The following is a 16,593-nucleotide window of genomic DNA, read 5'->3' as shown; positions in this document are numbered from 1 at the left end:
AAGTCCCAAAGTCCAGAAAGCAGTAAGTCGAATTTTCTTTTGAATTCAACGTCTACTTTTTATCCTTCATTTCTTCACTCGGTTTCGCATCCTTTTGCCCCGTGCTACTGTACGCTCATCTTTGTGCGGTCCGTTGTAAGCGAATGTATCAGTGGGCGTGTACGTGTGTGTGGACAAGAAACTCAGGGGCACAAAGAACGAGCCGGATAGTTTTGCCAAAGCCACCGATGACTCTTCCCTCGGTGTATAAAGCTCAGGGACACAGTGAATTCTAATCCCGACGAAAGTAACTTTTTCACCGCTCTCCCGCGCGCTACAATCTTCCGGGACGATGTGTTTTACGCCCCGTGGAGAAGGAGGAATCGAGCGCGAGGGCGTGTGATAAAAGAAACAGCGGAGAAAGAGAGAGAGAGAGAGAGAGCCAGGAGAGCTCCGGAGTCCGATGCGGACCGGCACGCGGAGAGGAGGGAGAGACGAGAGGACTAATCTCCCGATTCGGTTGAGCCAGAAGTTTTCTCGCGATCGCGTATAATCCTTCCGTGCCCGCTCGACCCTTCTTTCGCACCGTAATCTTTTTATCAAGCTCTCGGTTGACAGATATTACCACGAAGGAAATATGATCGTAACGTTGAAGCGTTCGATCGATCTCAAGCTGGCTTTTCCTGCCACGTGAGACATGGAAAGTGATGAAACTCGAGCACTCGGAGGCGAAAAAAATGTATGACTTTGTTAGAAGATGAGATCAGGGCGCTCTCGGAGGATCACGAGCTTTCCGGAGCGATGACCATTCGCGCGTGCAAATTACACAGGAGGCAGCCCGTGCGCGCTCGTTTCCAACTCCCGCTCCTGCTCTGTGTGTAACCAGCGGCTTTACAAACTCGGCGTTATCGGGACTCGAGTCAATGTTTCCTTTGAGCTTTTCTCTGTTTGGGCGAGTGTTGACTCGAGTCAGCCTCCGGAGTACGGATACTCGATGAATTCGTGACTATGGTAGACACACGTCCCGGTCACGGGCACATACTCTCCGGGAGAATTTGTGCGAGTTTTAAGCAGTTGTGCGCGAGGAAGGAGGGGGCCGAGGGAGATTCAAAAAGTTCGAGCCAAACTAGCTTTTTCTCGTAACACGCGAGCACCCACGCGTTCGCTGTACGCGATCCGCGGTTTTCGACTCTCGCTACGGTATATACACACGGCAAAGTTTCAAATCGTCTCTCCTCCGCACCGGCTCACGACCGCTCCCTCACGACTTGCAGACTGCTGCTCTTTCACTCTTTCGGGTTGGCCGTGGCGGTGCTCTTTACTTCTCTTGAAACGCTCCACGGGAAACTCCATCTCCATTTCAGTCTCGTAAATCCTCAAGAGAAGCGTCAGCTATACGGCAATGCCACGCCAGCAAGAGAGTCGCGGTCTCCGTGGTAACCGAATATAGAGGATGTATATATACGCGAGCGTATTGCCTCCGCAACTGTTACTATGTACGAGCAACTTTTACATAGCAGACATTTTTCAGTTGTGTATGTACCGGAGGGAATGAGAAGACTCGAGAAAAAGATCATTTTGTACTTTAGCATCGAGTCTTGGAGCAGCGCGCTCGGCTCGTATTGTTTCACTCTCATTCTCCCGCCGTCTCTCGCCGCGCTTATCCACCCACTTCTAATATTAAGCTCGGAAAACAGTTGAAGCTCCAAACCCAAGTTCTCCTGCACGCCCATCCGCCCGTCCTGCTGAAGCACTTAAAAAACGCGGATGCGATTAAGCGATTACCAAATCAGCCCTTTTTACCTCTTCTTTTATTTCCTCGCTACTTTTCAAACTTCCTTAGTCCGGCAGCGAGTCACTCGATCCGCGCGTCCAAGGTTCATTCAGTTTTTCCTTTCTCTCTCTCTCGCTCTGGGACATTCAGCTCGCAACGCATCGCCGTGTCATCGACATTGCGAGAGCGCGGAGTCAAGTTCTCCGAACATTTGCAAAAAAGGCTTCGTACTTCGTGGCTCGGTTATGCAAGGAGCGTGTTTAGGTTTATTCGCATATACGCATATACATGAATCCACTGACTCAAAGTCTAATGCAGTTGTTACTACGCGAGAAAGAGCGAAATTCCATCTCCATTCGTCTGCCATAAATCATAGTGCGGTTAAGTGGAGTGAGCTGCGCGAAGAAAGAGAGATATATATATTCGCGCAGCGCGGTGTAACAGCACAAAGAAGCATCGCCTTAATACTATCCTGCCGCGGAATGAAAAAGGAGGCTGAGAGAAGGGGGATCGCGAGGAGAATAAAAAGAGAGCGAACGAGTATATAATGTGGGATCGTATATATAGTGCCCACCGCCGGGCTAGGCCACTCGGAATAATTCGTCCGAGAGAAATGATCACTTTGCACTACTGTTGCCAGATGGTGCCACGAGCATTAGGAGCCAAACAAAAACTGGACGTAAAGTATCCACGCGAGGAATTAAGGCGACGAACCGGCCGAGGTCGGTGAGATTGAATCAAGTGACGGGGGAAAATTCACGTTTCGGGAACAAGAGATTTGTACACGCTTCCAAGAGCCATTAGTCGGGATGAATTCCGCGGGAGATGCGCCCCCCGTAACCGACGTGCATCCTCCGTGTGTCTTGCGCCGCCGTTCGACTTTTCGCAAATAGCCCAATCGGGCCGAGTGCCGCGGCGTGTACCAATGTCATATATCAATCGTTCATTCGATCGACCCGCTGCTCCGGGTATAAATGTAACAAGGTGTATCTGTGCGCGGCGCACACACACGCAGATGCTGCACACGTGTGCAAGGCTCCAGATTCGGTCTTGCCGTTGCCCGCGACTTTTTCATCGTCGGTCGGTTCGGTAGCAAACTGTGACTGAAGAAGAGACAGCAGCACACGGCTCGAACGCGAACAGAGATCGAGGCAGCTGAAGAAACGAATGCGGTGCGCTGGCCCGAGAGCGATAAGATTTCTCGTCCATCGAGCATTTTATGAATAATCGATCGAGGTCCCGGCCCTCTCGAAGAATTTTTCCTCGATATTCCACAGGCTCGTAATAATGGATAATACAGCATGAGATAGAGCAAAAAGCACGCAGCGTGGCAGCCGAGAGAAAGGGAGGCCGGCGAAGGGAGGGAAAGAGCCAGGGACGAGGTTGACACGTCTGTATCCCGGAGAACACTGCTGCGCGAGTGAGTATAACGAGAAATATATGTACGGGTATATATGGAATTCGCATGTATACTTTATGTACGGTAAAAGGAAGTGAACGAGGAGAGATAAAAAGGGATCCTCGAGTTTGCCGTGACTCGGTTCGCTATAAGTATACTTTAATCCGCTCTTCGAAATTTTCGCTCCTTTTCTCCGACTGTCGGCCTCTCACTCCCAATCCCGTTATCTCTCGTGTCGTTGCACTTTGGTTGGACAAGCTAAATCCGCGCGAGCGATGCGCTACGGAAAGGAGGAATTTGCTATTCAGAAAAAATCAGCCGACGAACATTTCGACGTTTAATACATACATACGTAATCCGGAGCGCGGACCCTTTTCCAAGGGAACACGGGCGGGTTCGGGTTGGGTCGACAGAGCTGCCTCGTCCGCGTAGCCACCATTAAAATGCTTTTAGTTCAAAATATATCATTGTGACATTATACTCTTGGCAGAGATACATATGAAGAGAAAGTGTAACATTTCCTGGAATAATTGACATTTTTGTCTTTATAAAAATTGAGTTCATTTTATAAGCGAGCATTCGCATTGGAAGGAATATTTTCTCATGGTGAAATATGAATCTCCATTTGTTTGACGAATGGAAAAAAAGTGAAGGAAACCTTGAGACCCTGTGTGCGAATCGTGTCACGTTGCTTTCGTGCGTTACGATCACTGCGATAAATGAGAAGTTCGCTAATTAGTATAATTATAACAATAGCGTCAACAGAGCCCTGAGAAGCTTGAGAATCGAGCGGTGGCGCGCCCGTCGAATTTAGCCAGTAATGGAGTAACTACGTGAATTATTCTGCCGACAATAATAGCGTTAGTTTTCAATGAATGGTAGACGGACGAGGAGGAGGCAGGTTACCACCGCGGAGCCGCAGCGCGAAGGATATAAGGATATTATTTTCAAACGCGGCACATCGAACTAGTTTGAATTTCGACAGAGATTTGTAAAACGCAGCGAGCGGCGGAGTCGATAGATCGCGCGATTAACCGCGCACCGCAGACAGGGAATTGTCCGATTGAGCCAGAGCGCAGGGAGTTGGTTAGACTCGTCGAGTATAAATCTAGGCCCGTAGACTCGGCTCCCCGCGCGACTCTCGTGTACACGCGGATATAACAGAACCATATGGAGCCAAAGTAGTAAACTCGGCGGGGACTGGATCAGGGAGTCGAATCGAGCTCTCGAGCGCCTTCATTACCGGAACGTTGAAACACAGTTACGCCAGTTAACCGAAATCCGTACAAGGAGTACGTCGAGTTTACTTGATCTCGAGAATCCGAGGGAGATGAAGACGGAGAGAGAGATTAAGGCGTTTACGAGGACGCGTGTATGTGTGTGCGCGCGCGCGAGCATTATCCATCTTCGTGGAAAATCGCGTGTACACGATGACGATACGCGTTCGGTATATCGGGAAGCGCTAAAGTTGCAAAGCTCCAGTTCGGCAAAGACGAGAGATCGGAAAGGGAAAGATGTCCTCGCGGCTGTGTAGTTCTCCTGCTCATCCGCGCTCACGGTATCATTGTATACCTATCTGGTGGCTGCTGGAACTAAATGGTTCAATCTAACTTGGGCTCGAAGGGTACGAAGCAACTTGAACGGACTCTAGCTGCGGTGGATCTCGAGCTCCGCTTTTATATTGAGTGGAAGAGAAGACGGATCTGAGGCGAGTGCCTGCTTCCCCGATCCGCAACTTCGACGCGAGGATGAAACGCGCCTTTTTCCCGACGTGGTTTTCCCTCTGAATCATTAGAACCCCCCATTGAGAATCCCCCCGCGGGGGAGTAATGAGACCAATTGTTTGACAGACAAGGAATGAGTTTTCAAGTATAAATCGTCGGAACAGAGGAGTAGTGTGGCGGTATTGCCGTTTATGCTTCACCGGCGTCCAACCAACGCGAATTGCCTTTGAGTGCTCGAATGAACTCTTTCGGAAGACCCGCTCGGATATCGAACAAAGCGCATCATGTTTGTCATCAAGTACGCGGGATGATATTCGCCGAAAGGCATGGCACGTTCGGAGAAACGATAGAATAAATGTACGGAATAATAAATGCGAGCCCGATGGATGTACGGTGGCAAAGTTATGCTGCGAGTCTTCCTCGTGTGAATGGCCCGCCGCTTCCATTTTCCGAGTTTTTCAAAGCCGACGGGACGCAGGAAGCAGCGGAACGAACAAAAGTCGTCGCTGATACGTCCCATCATAATCCTCCTCCCCATTCACCTTTTTGTAGGTTGAATTTTCCAAAACCACCGCGCAACCACCAGCTCGCGCGATAGCTTCACAGAATATTATTTATCCGCAAGGAACGATCGAACGAAAATCAATTTCCGATTCGACGCTTGGAAACACGAGCAAAATCCGCTGGAATTATTCTCCTTTCCAATGGCCTACACCTAGTTTAAAAAAAACGAATTAATGAATAAATGGAGCGTGAAAGACGGCTAGAATAATCGATTCCTCCGTTAGAGGGACAAATGCTATATCACAGTTGAATTAGTTTGAAGAACGAGCACTCGTTAATCTCCATTTCGTGTTATCCGCCGCGCAGTTATCCAGTTACACGGATTCCGGAATAAAATAAACCGCGAAAACCGATTGCACGAAAGTTACGATCGATCCGAACGCGCGGTCACTATGGGAGGATCAAACGTGCCATTCGATAATACAAGCGATACCCAGCAGTTACTTCATCCATCGTTACCTCAATTTCATCCTGCCATCGGGTCCTTGATATTACGAAGATAACATTTTCATTATCGTCATCGCGTAATTGCCATATGACCGCGACGTATCGTTCAATATCGAAAATTCATTGTCGCAAGTGACGAGTAAAAATTCCAAAGCATTTCGCAACAAAAATATTAATTTTTACGTAGCCAATGTGAGACTTTAATTTTGCAGTTAATCCAGCAGTAAAAACTCGTACGATTCGTTGTTCGCATGCAGCGAATAAGAGTTGTACAAGAGTCCGGATAACATTTGGAAAAGTGTTCGAATCCTTAAATATTTTCACCAAGGGCTGGTTACAGGTATTCAGGGACACATAAATCCCGCCTCCTCCGATCGATAAGTGAGGCGCGGGGAGAAAATCTGTAGACGCAATATACCGTACTCGACGTTCTCTCGTCGATATTGCTTCTTTGAGTAGAATAAAAAAGTGGATGCACAGGCGTAAAGAGCGAGAGGCGAGGGTCGAAGAAAGCAGCGTGTATCGCGCGCGTATAGCGCGGAGCGTGAATAAAGACGAAGTCTTGTTCTCTCCGACTCTAGAGCTGGAATGAAATCGAGCTGGAGCTAAAAGATGCCGAGCGAAACGGGGATTTGATAGAACGACATAAAAAGAAGAGCGTACTGTGCAGGGTCGTTCGACGTAACAAAAAGATGGAGGACTCGGAAAAAATAACCTTATCTGGAAAATAATGGGCAATCGTTCGTTTCTCGGTTGGACAAAGACTGCGAGTTCGCGGAGTAAAAACGAATGTGAAAATAGGTGGGGGGCGAGCAAGAGTAACAGGGTTTGTGTGTTTTGCCTTGCACTCGTTCGGCGCCTCTCGCTCGCTCCTCCTCGCCTAGTCTCTCCGATGTATGCAGGCCTTGGCACTGATTCGTTTACACTCGGCTGTCTGTATGTATGTAATGCACATGCATGCATGCATAATTTACATCGATACACAATGTGTTTAGGCAGAGATTGCGCTATCGATCTCCGAGGCTCGCTCGTGCTGTCATCCACCAACGATGGGCCTCCGTTCTCGACGTTGTGTCGGGAGGGCGAACTCGTATTCGAGATTGACTGGAAACGCGCTCGCGACAAAGGCCCTTTCTAGCGAGTCCCTTGCAGCTGAAGATGCTTCGTATTCGCACTGTTAACTCGACGCGCAGACAAGAACGAAGAGTCCTGGAGGATTGCTCACACGTGCGAGTCGTCAAGAGTTCTTCCTCCCAGTGTTTACTCTCCATTTCTTAGGCTCGCGCACTTTGACAGTCCGAGAGGCGAACGGTAAACTTCGAAAATGGCTTAACCAGTACGTGCAATACGTTTTAGGAAATTGTCATCGCGCGCACCGAGAGGATTTACGAGGAACCGAGGAGAAATCATCACTTCCGATTCCGTAACTCTTTCTCTCTCTCTCTCTCTCCCAGCCGTACGTTATTTAGCTCCAACAATATTTCCTCGAGCACGATTGCCGGCGAGATGACGGAGCACTGCGAAAAATTGGCTTTTCCCAAAGTTTTACGATGGATCTATATCACGGTGTGCTTTAATACGAAAAAGGAAAAGAAAGGATGTACAAAATATCGATCCATTTGCCGAAGAGAGCCGCGTAGAAGCTTCCGCTTCTCGATGAGCTACGGACTCGAATAGCACCTCGCGGGTCATTTGGAAACTGAGTGCTCGTCTTATATGGAGCGGCGTAGAAATATAATGCCTTTCTACGAAAAAGTACAATTTTGCACGAGCCCAGTTGCGCCCCTCGATCGTATTATATTCGAGGACGAAAGAAGTGAAAAAGAAGCAAGAGAACTGCTCTCTTTGCCCTCTTTGGCTTATAGCTGAGAGAAAAGAGAGCGAAAGAGCGATTCGATCGTGCGCGCGTTATCGCTTATTTTCGTGTGCCCACGGATGGGAACTCTTCGGCGGACTTGCGTGCATCAACGAATAAACGTGCATGCTCTCGCAAAGGCAATGGCGCGGATCTTTCGGTGAATACTGCATGCGCCTCGAGACCCTCGGTATATATCGATGTTTATAGGGGCATATGGGCTTTAGTTTGGCGTAGCAGAAACTCGGAGGATGCGGGGGCAGTATACCGAAGCTCACTTTGGTAACGCGCCAGTTTTCCACCTTTGCGCCTTGGTAAAAGGATAAGAGATAGCTTCCGACAAGCACGAGCATCGCGCGTACTTTTCGTGCTGCTTCGGACATCTGAATTACACCGGAATCTCATTAACGTGCAGCGGAAAAACGATAGCAAACGTCTAAGAAAATAAATAACATTAAAATTTCAGACGAGCCCGCGACAAAAATCTGAATCAATAAAATTTTCAGCTTTTGTAACCGGAAAAAGGAACGTTTTCATAATACAGTGGAGACGATTCAAGAGCCATGCGGCGATTTCTGCATGAGATTTCGTTGCTCAATTTTGAGTCAAATTTATGTCAGTTGGATAGAAGCATTTTTTAAATTCATTATCAACGGATTGGTTTTCTCGGTTTCATTTCGCTTTCCCTCCAATTTTGCCGGCCAATCGAGCGAGGGAGGCTGAATAAATAAAGATTAAAATGTGCGTTCGACGCAAGCGAAGATGCATAAACGAGCGGAGCAGCGAAAAAGATAGACCGCGGATATGGGCAAAGAATAACGAGCGAGGCGATGGTTGCACAATAATTTTCAATCCACTCGGGGAAAAACGGAATCACACGCGCGTTCTAACGTCAACTTTTTTCTCGCTCGAGATAAACCGGCGAGGTCAGGAATTTCAAACAGGAAAGAAAAGTACGAAAACAACAAGTCACTCGGGGAAACACGCTGACAAATTCAGAAGGAGCGTAGTAACGAGAGTGCTTGAAAATAATGAAAGGAAAAACAGAAGGTTTGCTCGAGATTAAAAACTTGTACCGTTCGTTCGACGTCGCGAGAGTTTGTTCTTGCGTTATGTCCAATTTTTCAATCACCAAACAACTGAGATCGAGACGCGAACCACGTCGAGTCGAGATGAATCCTCGCGACCGCGTTGACAGTCGAGCAACGACGATATTTCCAACTGAGAAAACAAAAATACGTGAAACGCCAGTTGGAAGGATGACGCTGAAATTTGCAACGTTGGAGTCCAACGAAGTGATCTAAAAAAAACCCTCCAATAATTCGAGAAATTCTCCAATTTAATTTCCCGTCAAATTTGCAATTCGTAGTTTTTCAACCTGCACCGATGCTTCGTGAAATAAAAAATTGGTATGAATTACAAATCTTTTTTCCCTTCATTTCGTTGGCCTCGAACGTTGCAAACTTCAGCGCGCCGTGCTGAAAGGACATAAAGTTGGATAATTTTCAAAAGGCATATCTCAAGGCTTGCGAGAATTCATTTGCACCTTAAAATGACAAAGTTGCCGAAATCAGTTGTAAATTTGTTTACACAGAATTTGACACTCTCGAGTTTCACCACTTCCAAGTACATTCGTACATATGTATTGCAAGATTTATCTAGTAAGTCGAGGAATAAAAGTTACACGATGCGAAGGAATCAAAGCGTAAAGTTGGCCGAGTTACGTCCTATTGTCTACACGAGGATTCGATAACACAGCTACGTACAGCTCGTCGAGTTGTTAGCAAGTTCATGCTCACGGAGGTATTAACATATTTACGAGAGAAGCGCCAAAGTGAGAGGCTCACGAGGAGCTTGCGTCCTCGTGTTCGCCCTGCACGCACACACACACACACACACACACGCAGAGCTACGGAGGAAGCAGGCAACTTCTCGGGGTGTCGTATACATATTCCGTGCGGAGGCCGCCGCGTGGCGGGAGATAATTCCCATTTCAATTTCGGTAAGCGTATATATATACGTACAAGCGAAATTTATCTATAGCCGAAGAGCAAAAGGGTGTGCCGAGAAATAGGCAACGAAGAAGCAACCAACAGAGTTTCTCTCGACCGTAAATTACGCGAGTTCCGAACGCTTCGCGAGTGTATCGAGGCCCGGTTAATTGCCATTCTCGATGAGACACCGCATTGAATATTTATCGAGTCTGTACGAATAATCGTTTGATCATGCGGACGCCGTCGGTTTATTTGAGGCCGTGCCCGGGGGTCCGATTTACGTCGAGTGCGCTCGCGGGACGGACGGCTGCTGCTGTGCAGGAATTATTCGCAGGGATCGAGAGGCCTAAACGTCTCTCGGGAAGTTGAGAAAGCTTTCCTCGCAGAGGATGCTCCTCTCCGCTTCTCCAAGTTGTAGCATCTTTTTTGCGCGATCCGAACGTGCGTTCGAGATGTGCGATTACGTTGCAGCTTCGTCGAACCAGAGCACATTCGTCGAATAGTTGCATATCCGACGGGCTGCGGGGGACGAGCAAGGGACGCATCATCAGCTTTGAAGTTCATGGCTTACGAATTTCGAGTCGCCGCACTCGAACAGCCGCTCATCCGGATCCTCATTACCGAATGTTCTGACCCGATATTAAGCAAATGAGAGCCAGCATCCCCTCGCCAATTTTCCTTGCTCATTTCGCCTCGTGTGCGCGCAGCCTCCTACTTATGAAAATGGTGTGAGGGACCGGCTCGAAGGAGATTACGGAGCTCGCCCGATCGGATTTACAGAAATAATCGATCGAAGCCTCCGCGCCAGTTGGGGAGCAACGGAGCTGTTATTAGCAGAGGCAAAAAATCATGCAAACTTCAACATATTGTCCTACATTTTTATTTGTAATATCGTTCGAAATGCCGCAGCTATTTATGCCGAGCTCGTTATTTTATTGAGTGATAGAATTCTCAATGAGCTTCTCCGAGATGCAGTTGCCTGCGAGCAAACGGAAAGAGACGAAAACGAGTCGTCGGAGACTGAAAAGAAACTGTGAATGTCTGTCGCGTGCATCTATTCGTGATTGGTACATCGCTCACGGGAAGAAGAAACGAAGGAATAAATAGCGGCGGAGCTGCGGTTGCAGCGGGACGCAAGAAAAGCGAGCGTCACTACTGCCGCCGCTACATTTTCACTCGTCTCTCCTTCTGGCATTCGCTACGCTAGACACGCTATGACCGAGCCTCGCACGGAGGAACGAGACGGTCGAGTCCTCGAGGGAGAAGGATGCGTGTTTTTTTGCTCTGTACTATAGACAACGGAAGATCGAGACCCGCCGACGATGCAACGGTAAATTCCCTCTTCAACCAACGGATTTGTTCACTCCCTGGGCTACACGTACGAGCTGCAACGTCAGACAAATTCCCTGCTCCTCTTTCTCCTCTCCATGTTTTCTCGTGCGCTGGACAAAGACGTTTGTCGGTATCGATCTCTCGTGTGTATACCTCCATCGCACACTCTTGACAAATGCGCTGTGCGCACATTGCAAAAAGAAACATGGACGAACCCACACAGCGATCCGTTTCTCAATAATCAGTCTTTTATATTTGCTTCGAGGAATCATCAGTTCGCTCGGTTGGCTCCGATTCGTCAGTGCATGCGCGATGCGTCTCTTCTCGCAGGCTTCATGATTTCAAGCTTATGCTTTAACTGCGCGCATAGATTCGATTTTTACGACGCTGAACTTTGCCCCATGTTGGTTCAACGAAATGAACGAAAAAAAACACGATTAGTAATTCACGTCATTTATTTATTTCACTAATCACTCGTGTACTTACTTTGAGAAAAACCACAAATTTCAAATTCAGCAGGCAAGAAAATTGAAGGGTGCGAACTTCAGCGTCATTTATTTTTTACAACTTTTCAATAAATTGCGTGCGGAGAAAATTTTCACACCCTTAACCGAATCGGAGGTATTTGTGTTCTTGAGTTTGGATCACGGAGCGACTTTTATAGCACAAATTACTATGTTTTTATAGTAACGTCGAACCACATCGATATTATTATAATAATAATAGCTACAGAGTGTGTTAAATAATGCAATAGTTTGGGGAACATTACCACAGTTCGTAGTAAATAACGCGCTGTACTATATCAAAAATAAACACCGAGCAAATTTTCATCAAAAACATAGTAAATAATGAAATGATTTGATGAAAATTTAAGAGATAACATAGCAGTCGTTTCTCTGTGTTATACGAAAAATTGCATAGTTTCGTATTTTCTCTTTTACCGCACTGATTTTTGCCCAATAACATAGCAAAATTTATGCGCCCACCAATTACACGAGGCGTTGCGAGTATAAACATGAAAATTAACCAGTGGCACATAGTAAAATTTCAAGCAATTTGTCCAGTCCAATTCGCCACAATTTTTAACATTTCGCCAAAGACACAAGTGGCATTCGGATATCGATGCATCTTTCGATGTAAGAATGTCGCAGACCTAAATTTTGCCTGTCGTACACAGTAAAATTTGAGAGAACTGCTTTCGGCATCAAAATTACTATGCACTTTGTTGAAATGTAATATCATGGCGATACAAAACAGCGCTGCTATAAAACATAGCAAATTTTTCTATCAAATTCATCCGAAATATTCGTATAAAAGTCTCTCCGTGGAGAATCAAAATAATTTAACTCCTTTTTCTTCCATTTGCATATTCGATTTCTGTGATCAATCTGCTCACTCGATTTATAAATAAAAAGAAAAGTTCCTACCAATATTAACGAGCGTGTTGTTGAGTAGCTCTGAAATTATTCATACATTCAATTTCATTATTATTTCATGATATTCTCATCCGTCTGAAAGCATGCTGGACGGTTATGAACTTTGACGAGAAGAAGTTTTTGCCCCCCAAAAGGCAATGGACCATAATTCTATTATCTGCCAGCGGTTAAGTCGCATCCAGCAGTCTTCGCAGGCTAATAATTCGGTTCGGTCGTTCAATTCTGTTGTGCTCTTGCTGCACGGTGATTAAACATTGCTTTAACGACGCCAATTCGAAATCTCACATTGCTCATTAGCCCAGAAACATGAGAACAGTTTTTCGGTGGGCTTTAAACGTGTGTTGGACTCCGTGTCAACGCGGATATGCCGCAAGTCTTTCAACATTGTTTCAAGGGTGGTAAACTTAATGACATCTTAATGTGTTCTCGCGTGAAATTTCCAGTGCGCCGAGTTTCCGGTATTTATTCATTGAAGCGGGGTATCGTAAGGATTTTCCCACGCTAATCGAGGAGCAATTGACTCGGTTATTTCGAGAACGAATATTTCGTCACAGCGACGACTTCTTCCTCGGAAGCGAAAGCAAAAATATCTAATTTCACTTACACCGCGCACGCCGCGCTGCGAGGAAAAGTGATTGACGTTTCGATCGGAAGGGAGGGGGCGCTCGATACTCGCGGCGAGCCGATGTTCTCGTTGTGCTTGTCACTCACGGGGAGCGCGAAAAAAGCGGGAACGCATTGCGTTTGTGAAAGAAAGAAAAATCGTAATCCGATTTTTTCCCGAGGCCGTGCAGCAGGTCATACCGGAGTCGTTGGTGTTTTTTTTTTCTTTAATTCCTTTTTTGCCATTCTAGAAATCGTGCCCGGAGCGTGCGTTTTTATTCATCGGGCTCGCGAGAGTGTGACAGCAACAAAATCGCGAGTCTGTGTATACGCGCGGCGCAGCGGTGGAGAAGAGAAAGTACCGAAAAGCACTCGCGCCAATGAAAAATAGGATTTGACTTTTGCGCCGGGCGTCCTGCCGCATTCTCTGTTCGGAGAGCAGCACACAAAGGGGATAAAAAGAGGAGGGAGGAACGAGCGTGAACAGCCAGAGACACGAGAGAGAATATTATACCGGCGTGCATACGTTCTTTGAGCTCTTATCACAATGGAAATATATGTTACTTTGAGATTATTATGCGGTGTACAATCAGGTCGTTGGGAATGAGGGAATAAAAAATTCGTTTTTATGTGCGCGTTTAATGAGCAGCATGCAGAGAAAGAGATATTGAGAGAATGTTGGTCCTTCTTACCTGTCCCTTGTTGAGAAAGCCGTGTTTGGCTGCGACCCTGTCAGCGATTTCATTTCCCCCGGGGACATGAACCGCGAATTCATTCATGAAAATTGGCGTCCGCCTCGGACGTGGCGACGATCCCGCGATTCGTTCGACGTACGCAATGATCCCGAAAAACACTAAAAACACGGTCAGACGCATCGCGCAGCTGATTTATCTTATTTATTTATCTTTTAGATATTTTGTTGCAACTACGGACTCGAGCCACGGATCCGCGCTCACTCGGTCCGATTTATTCACGAATAATCAACGCTGATTGCGCGACGCGGCGAGTCTTCTCGTGATGCGACGGAGGCGGCGAAAGAGCGAGAAGGATCAACGGTAATTTCCATGGGAAGATCGCGCCCGGAGAAATAAAGAACGAGGTCGGGCGCGCTTCTCCGATTATTCCGAAAGCGCGATGTATCTCCTTTTACGCGGATCGATTTGAGCTCGTGTAAGGTGGATCGCGTGTCCTCGACACGCTGCTGGATTCAGCCCGTTGGCACGTATCCAGATTTTTATAAAGATGTACCGAAAGCCGCGTGGCCGTTCACGTATACGCTCGGAAAGAGTGGGAGGCCGAGGAACAGCTGGTCGGGCTGATTTTTCGGCGGTTCAAGCGTCGGCGGAGCGAACAAGTGGCAAAACGTCGTGGATTCGATTTCGAAGGGTTCTTCGCTTATCCTCTTCGAGGGAACATTACCATCGGGATTTATGTACACGGACACGCGACACTCTTGTCAAATATTCCAATGAAACCAACTGATTTTTTTATTCAATACCATTTGAAGGGATTATTGTGTTGCGGAGGAGATTTGTCTGCGGCGCACACCCGTTGACGGACCCGAAAATTTTGAATCAATCTGCAACAGAAAAGCGAAAACTTTAGCGGTCAAGGGTCTAAAATTTTGAAAGAGTTTCTTCATATAATTGTACAACGACGCTGAAGTTTGAACGAAAAAAACATTCGTAATATTCACCAATTTTTCATTTCACGACGACGCTGGAGCTTGCAACGTTGAAGTTCAACGAAATTATCTGAAATAATTATCCAATAATTCCAGTAAATCTCCAATTTCGTTTCCCCTCGAATTGGCAATTCGTAGTTTTTCAATCTGCACCGACGATGCTTCGTGAAATCAAAAATTAGTGAATTACAAATGTTTTTTTCGTTAATTTCGTTGAACTCGAACGTTGCGAACTTCAGCGTCGCGTGTGCTGAAAGGATTTCAAATTTGTAGTTTTACAACGTACACCAGTGAAATAAAAAAATGGGTTAACTACAAATCGTTTTTTTCGTTCATTTCGTTGGACTCCAACGTTGCAAACTTCAGCGTCGCATTTAACGGCGAGTATCGATGCAGGATGAAAAGCTACGATTTTCAAATTCGGCAGCGAACGAAATTGGAGATTGACTGGAAATTCGAGAGTTTTTTACATCATTTCGTTGGACTCTACCGTTGCAAACTTCAGCGTCAGTGCATGCATGGATATTCAGACGTTCTTCCGATCAATCGTACACGCTCTCCGATCGGATGAATGCCACATATTTTTTCTTTCATATATGAATTATTACACAGCGAGTCGCGGTGGGCTAGCTCGGAAGAAATCGAAAAGAAGGTACACAGGAGTGTGAGAGCTGTCGGAAAGTTTGATTGGAGCGGTGCGGCGATGCAGCGGCCGGAAAACGAGAGAGGATAGCAGAGAGCTCGATCTCGCGAAGAACGAAAGTCGAAAAACGGGAATATATATAAGATCGCGACGAGAGGAAGAGAGACGGTGTGTGGACACGTACGTGGTGTCTATCCAGAGATTCGAAGCGAGAGAGAAACGAGGACAACTCTCGTTTCTCTGCGAGAAAAGAGGGCGAAGGATGTTCGCGATCGAACGTCGAGTACCAGGAGCAAGGAGCAGCCGCAACGCGGAGGGGGGAGGCGAAGGAAGAGGAAAAGAAAGACGGAAGCTGGCCCGATAGAGCCGCAACTTTGCCGTCAGAGCAAAGAAACGTTGTGCCAAAGTGGCAGCCCGGTGTGCCGTAATCGGGCACTTCGTACCAACATCACTTACGAGCGAAACTTGGACGCCTGCTGCCCCGCCCCCCTCCTCTTTCTACTCGGACCACATTGCACGTCGCGCTATTTTCTCTCGCTGCATTCTCTTTACCCGGTCGACTCGAAGCGAGTTCCAGCGGCGCACCACGAGGATGAGGATATCATTATTGTGGATTACAACGCCGCCGCGCGCGAGCTGCATACGATGCGAAGAACCGATTTATCCTCATTTAGGAACTGCGAAAAAACAATGAGCGACTGCGGAGCATTTCGCAGGGAGGGAGATCGAGTTGGTTCGAACAAAGCAGGATATTCCTTTAATTGATCGATCGAAATGAGCGCTTGTGACAACGAAACTGTAAACCCATCAATTCTCTTTCGTTGATTAAAGCACCACCGTGGATAAATAATTGGAGGATCGAATTAATCATCCCGCTGACTCGTTTCCATCATAGAAAGCGATATCGCTCGCGAGGCCAACCGAAAGCTCAAATACCTCGTTCCGTGGCCATTGAATAGCAGCGTTGCGACGACGACATACGTACGGCAATAACATCGGCGGAATTGGGCTTCCGCGCGCGCTACCCGCGGTACAACAAAAATCTTCGTTTCGACGCGCGGAGGAAACGTTTTTATTTATGTTTGGAAAAGCCGAGAGTAAAGGAGAGGCAACAAAAAAGGCTCCGATAATAGGCGGAACAAAACTGGGGGAATAAGGC

The 16,593-nt window shown here is 47.0% G+C and overlaps 1 protein-coding gene across 2 annotated transcripts in view; it reads right to left on the bottom strand.

Moving 5' to 3' along the window:
- Fur2 (furin-like protease 2) overlaps positions 1–16,593 on the bottom strand; it is a 117,960-nt gene that overhangs the window by 94,705 nt on the left and 6,662 nt on the right. For both annotated transcript variants that reach the window (XM_043422406.1, XM_043422407.1), the window contains exon 2: positions 13,800–14,686. In XM_043422406.1, the coding sequence (XP_043278341.1) occupies positions 13,800–13,982 (183 nt within the window). In that variant the 5' untranslated portion in view covers positions 13,983–14,686. The remainder of the gene's footprint in view (positions 1–13,799; positions 14,687–16,593) is intronic.

Source organism: Venturia canescens, chromosome 6, assembly GCF_019457755.1.
Source record: "Venturia canescens isolate UGA chromosome 6, ASM1945775v1, whole genome shotgun sequence".
In the NCBI taxonomy this organism is placed as follows: Eukaryota; Metazoa; Arthropoda; class Insecta; order Hymenoptera; family Ichneumonidae; genus Venturia; species Venturia canescens.
Note: the sequence above shows the minus strand (reverse complement) of the source record. Positions and strands in the feature narration are given on the sequence as shown.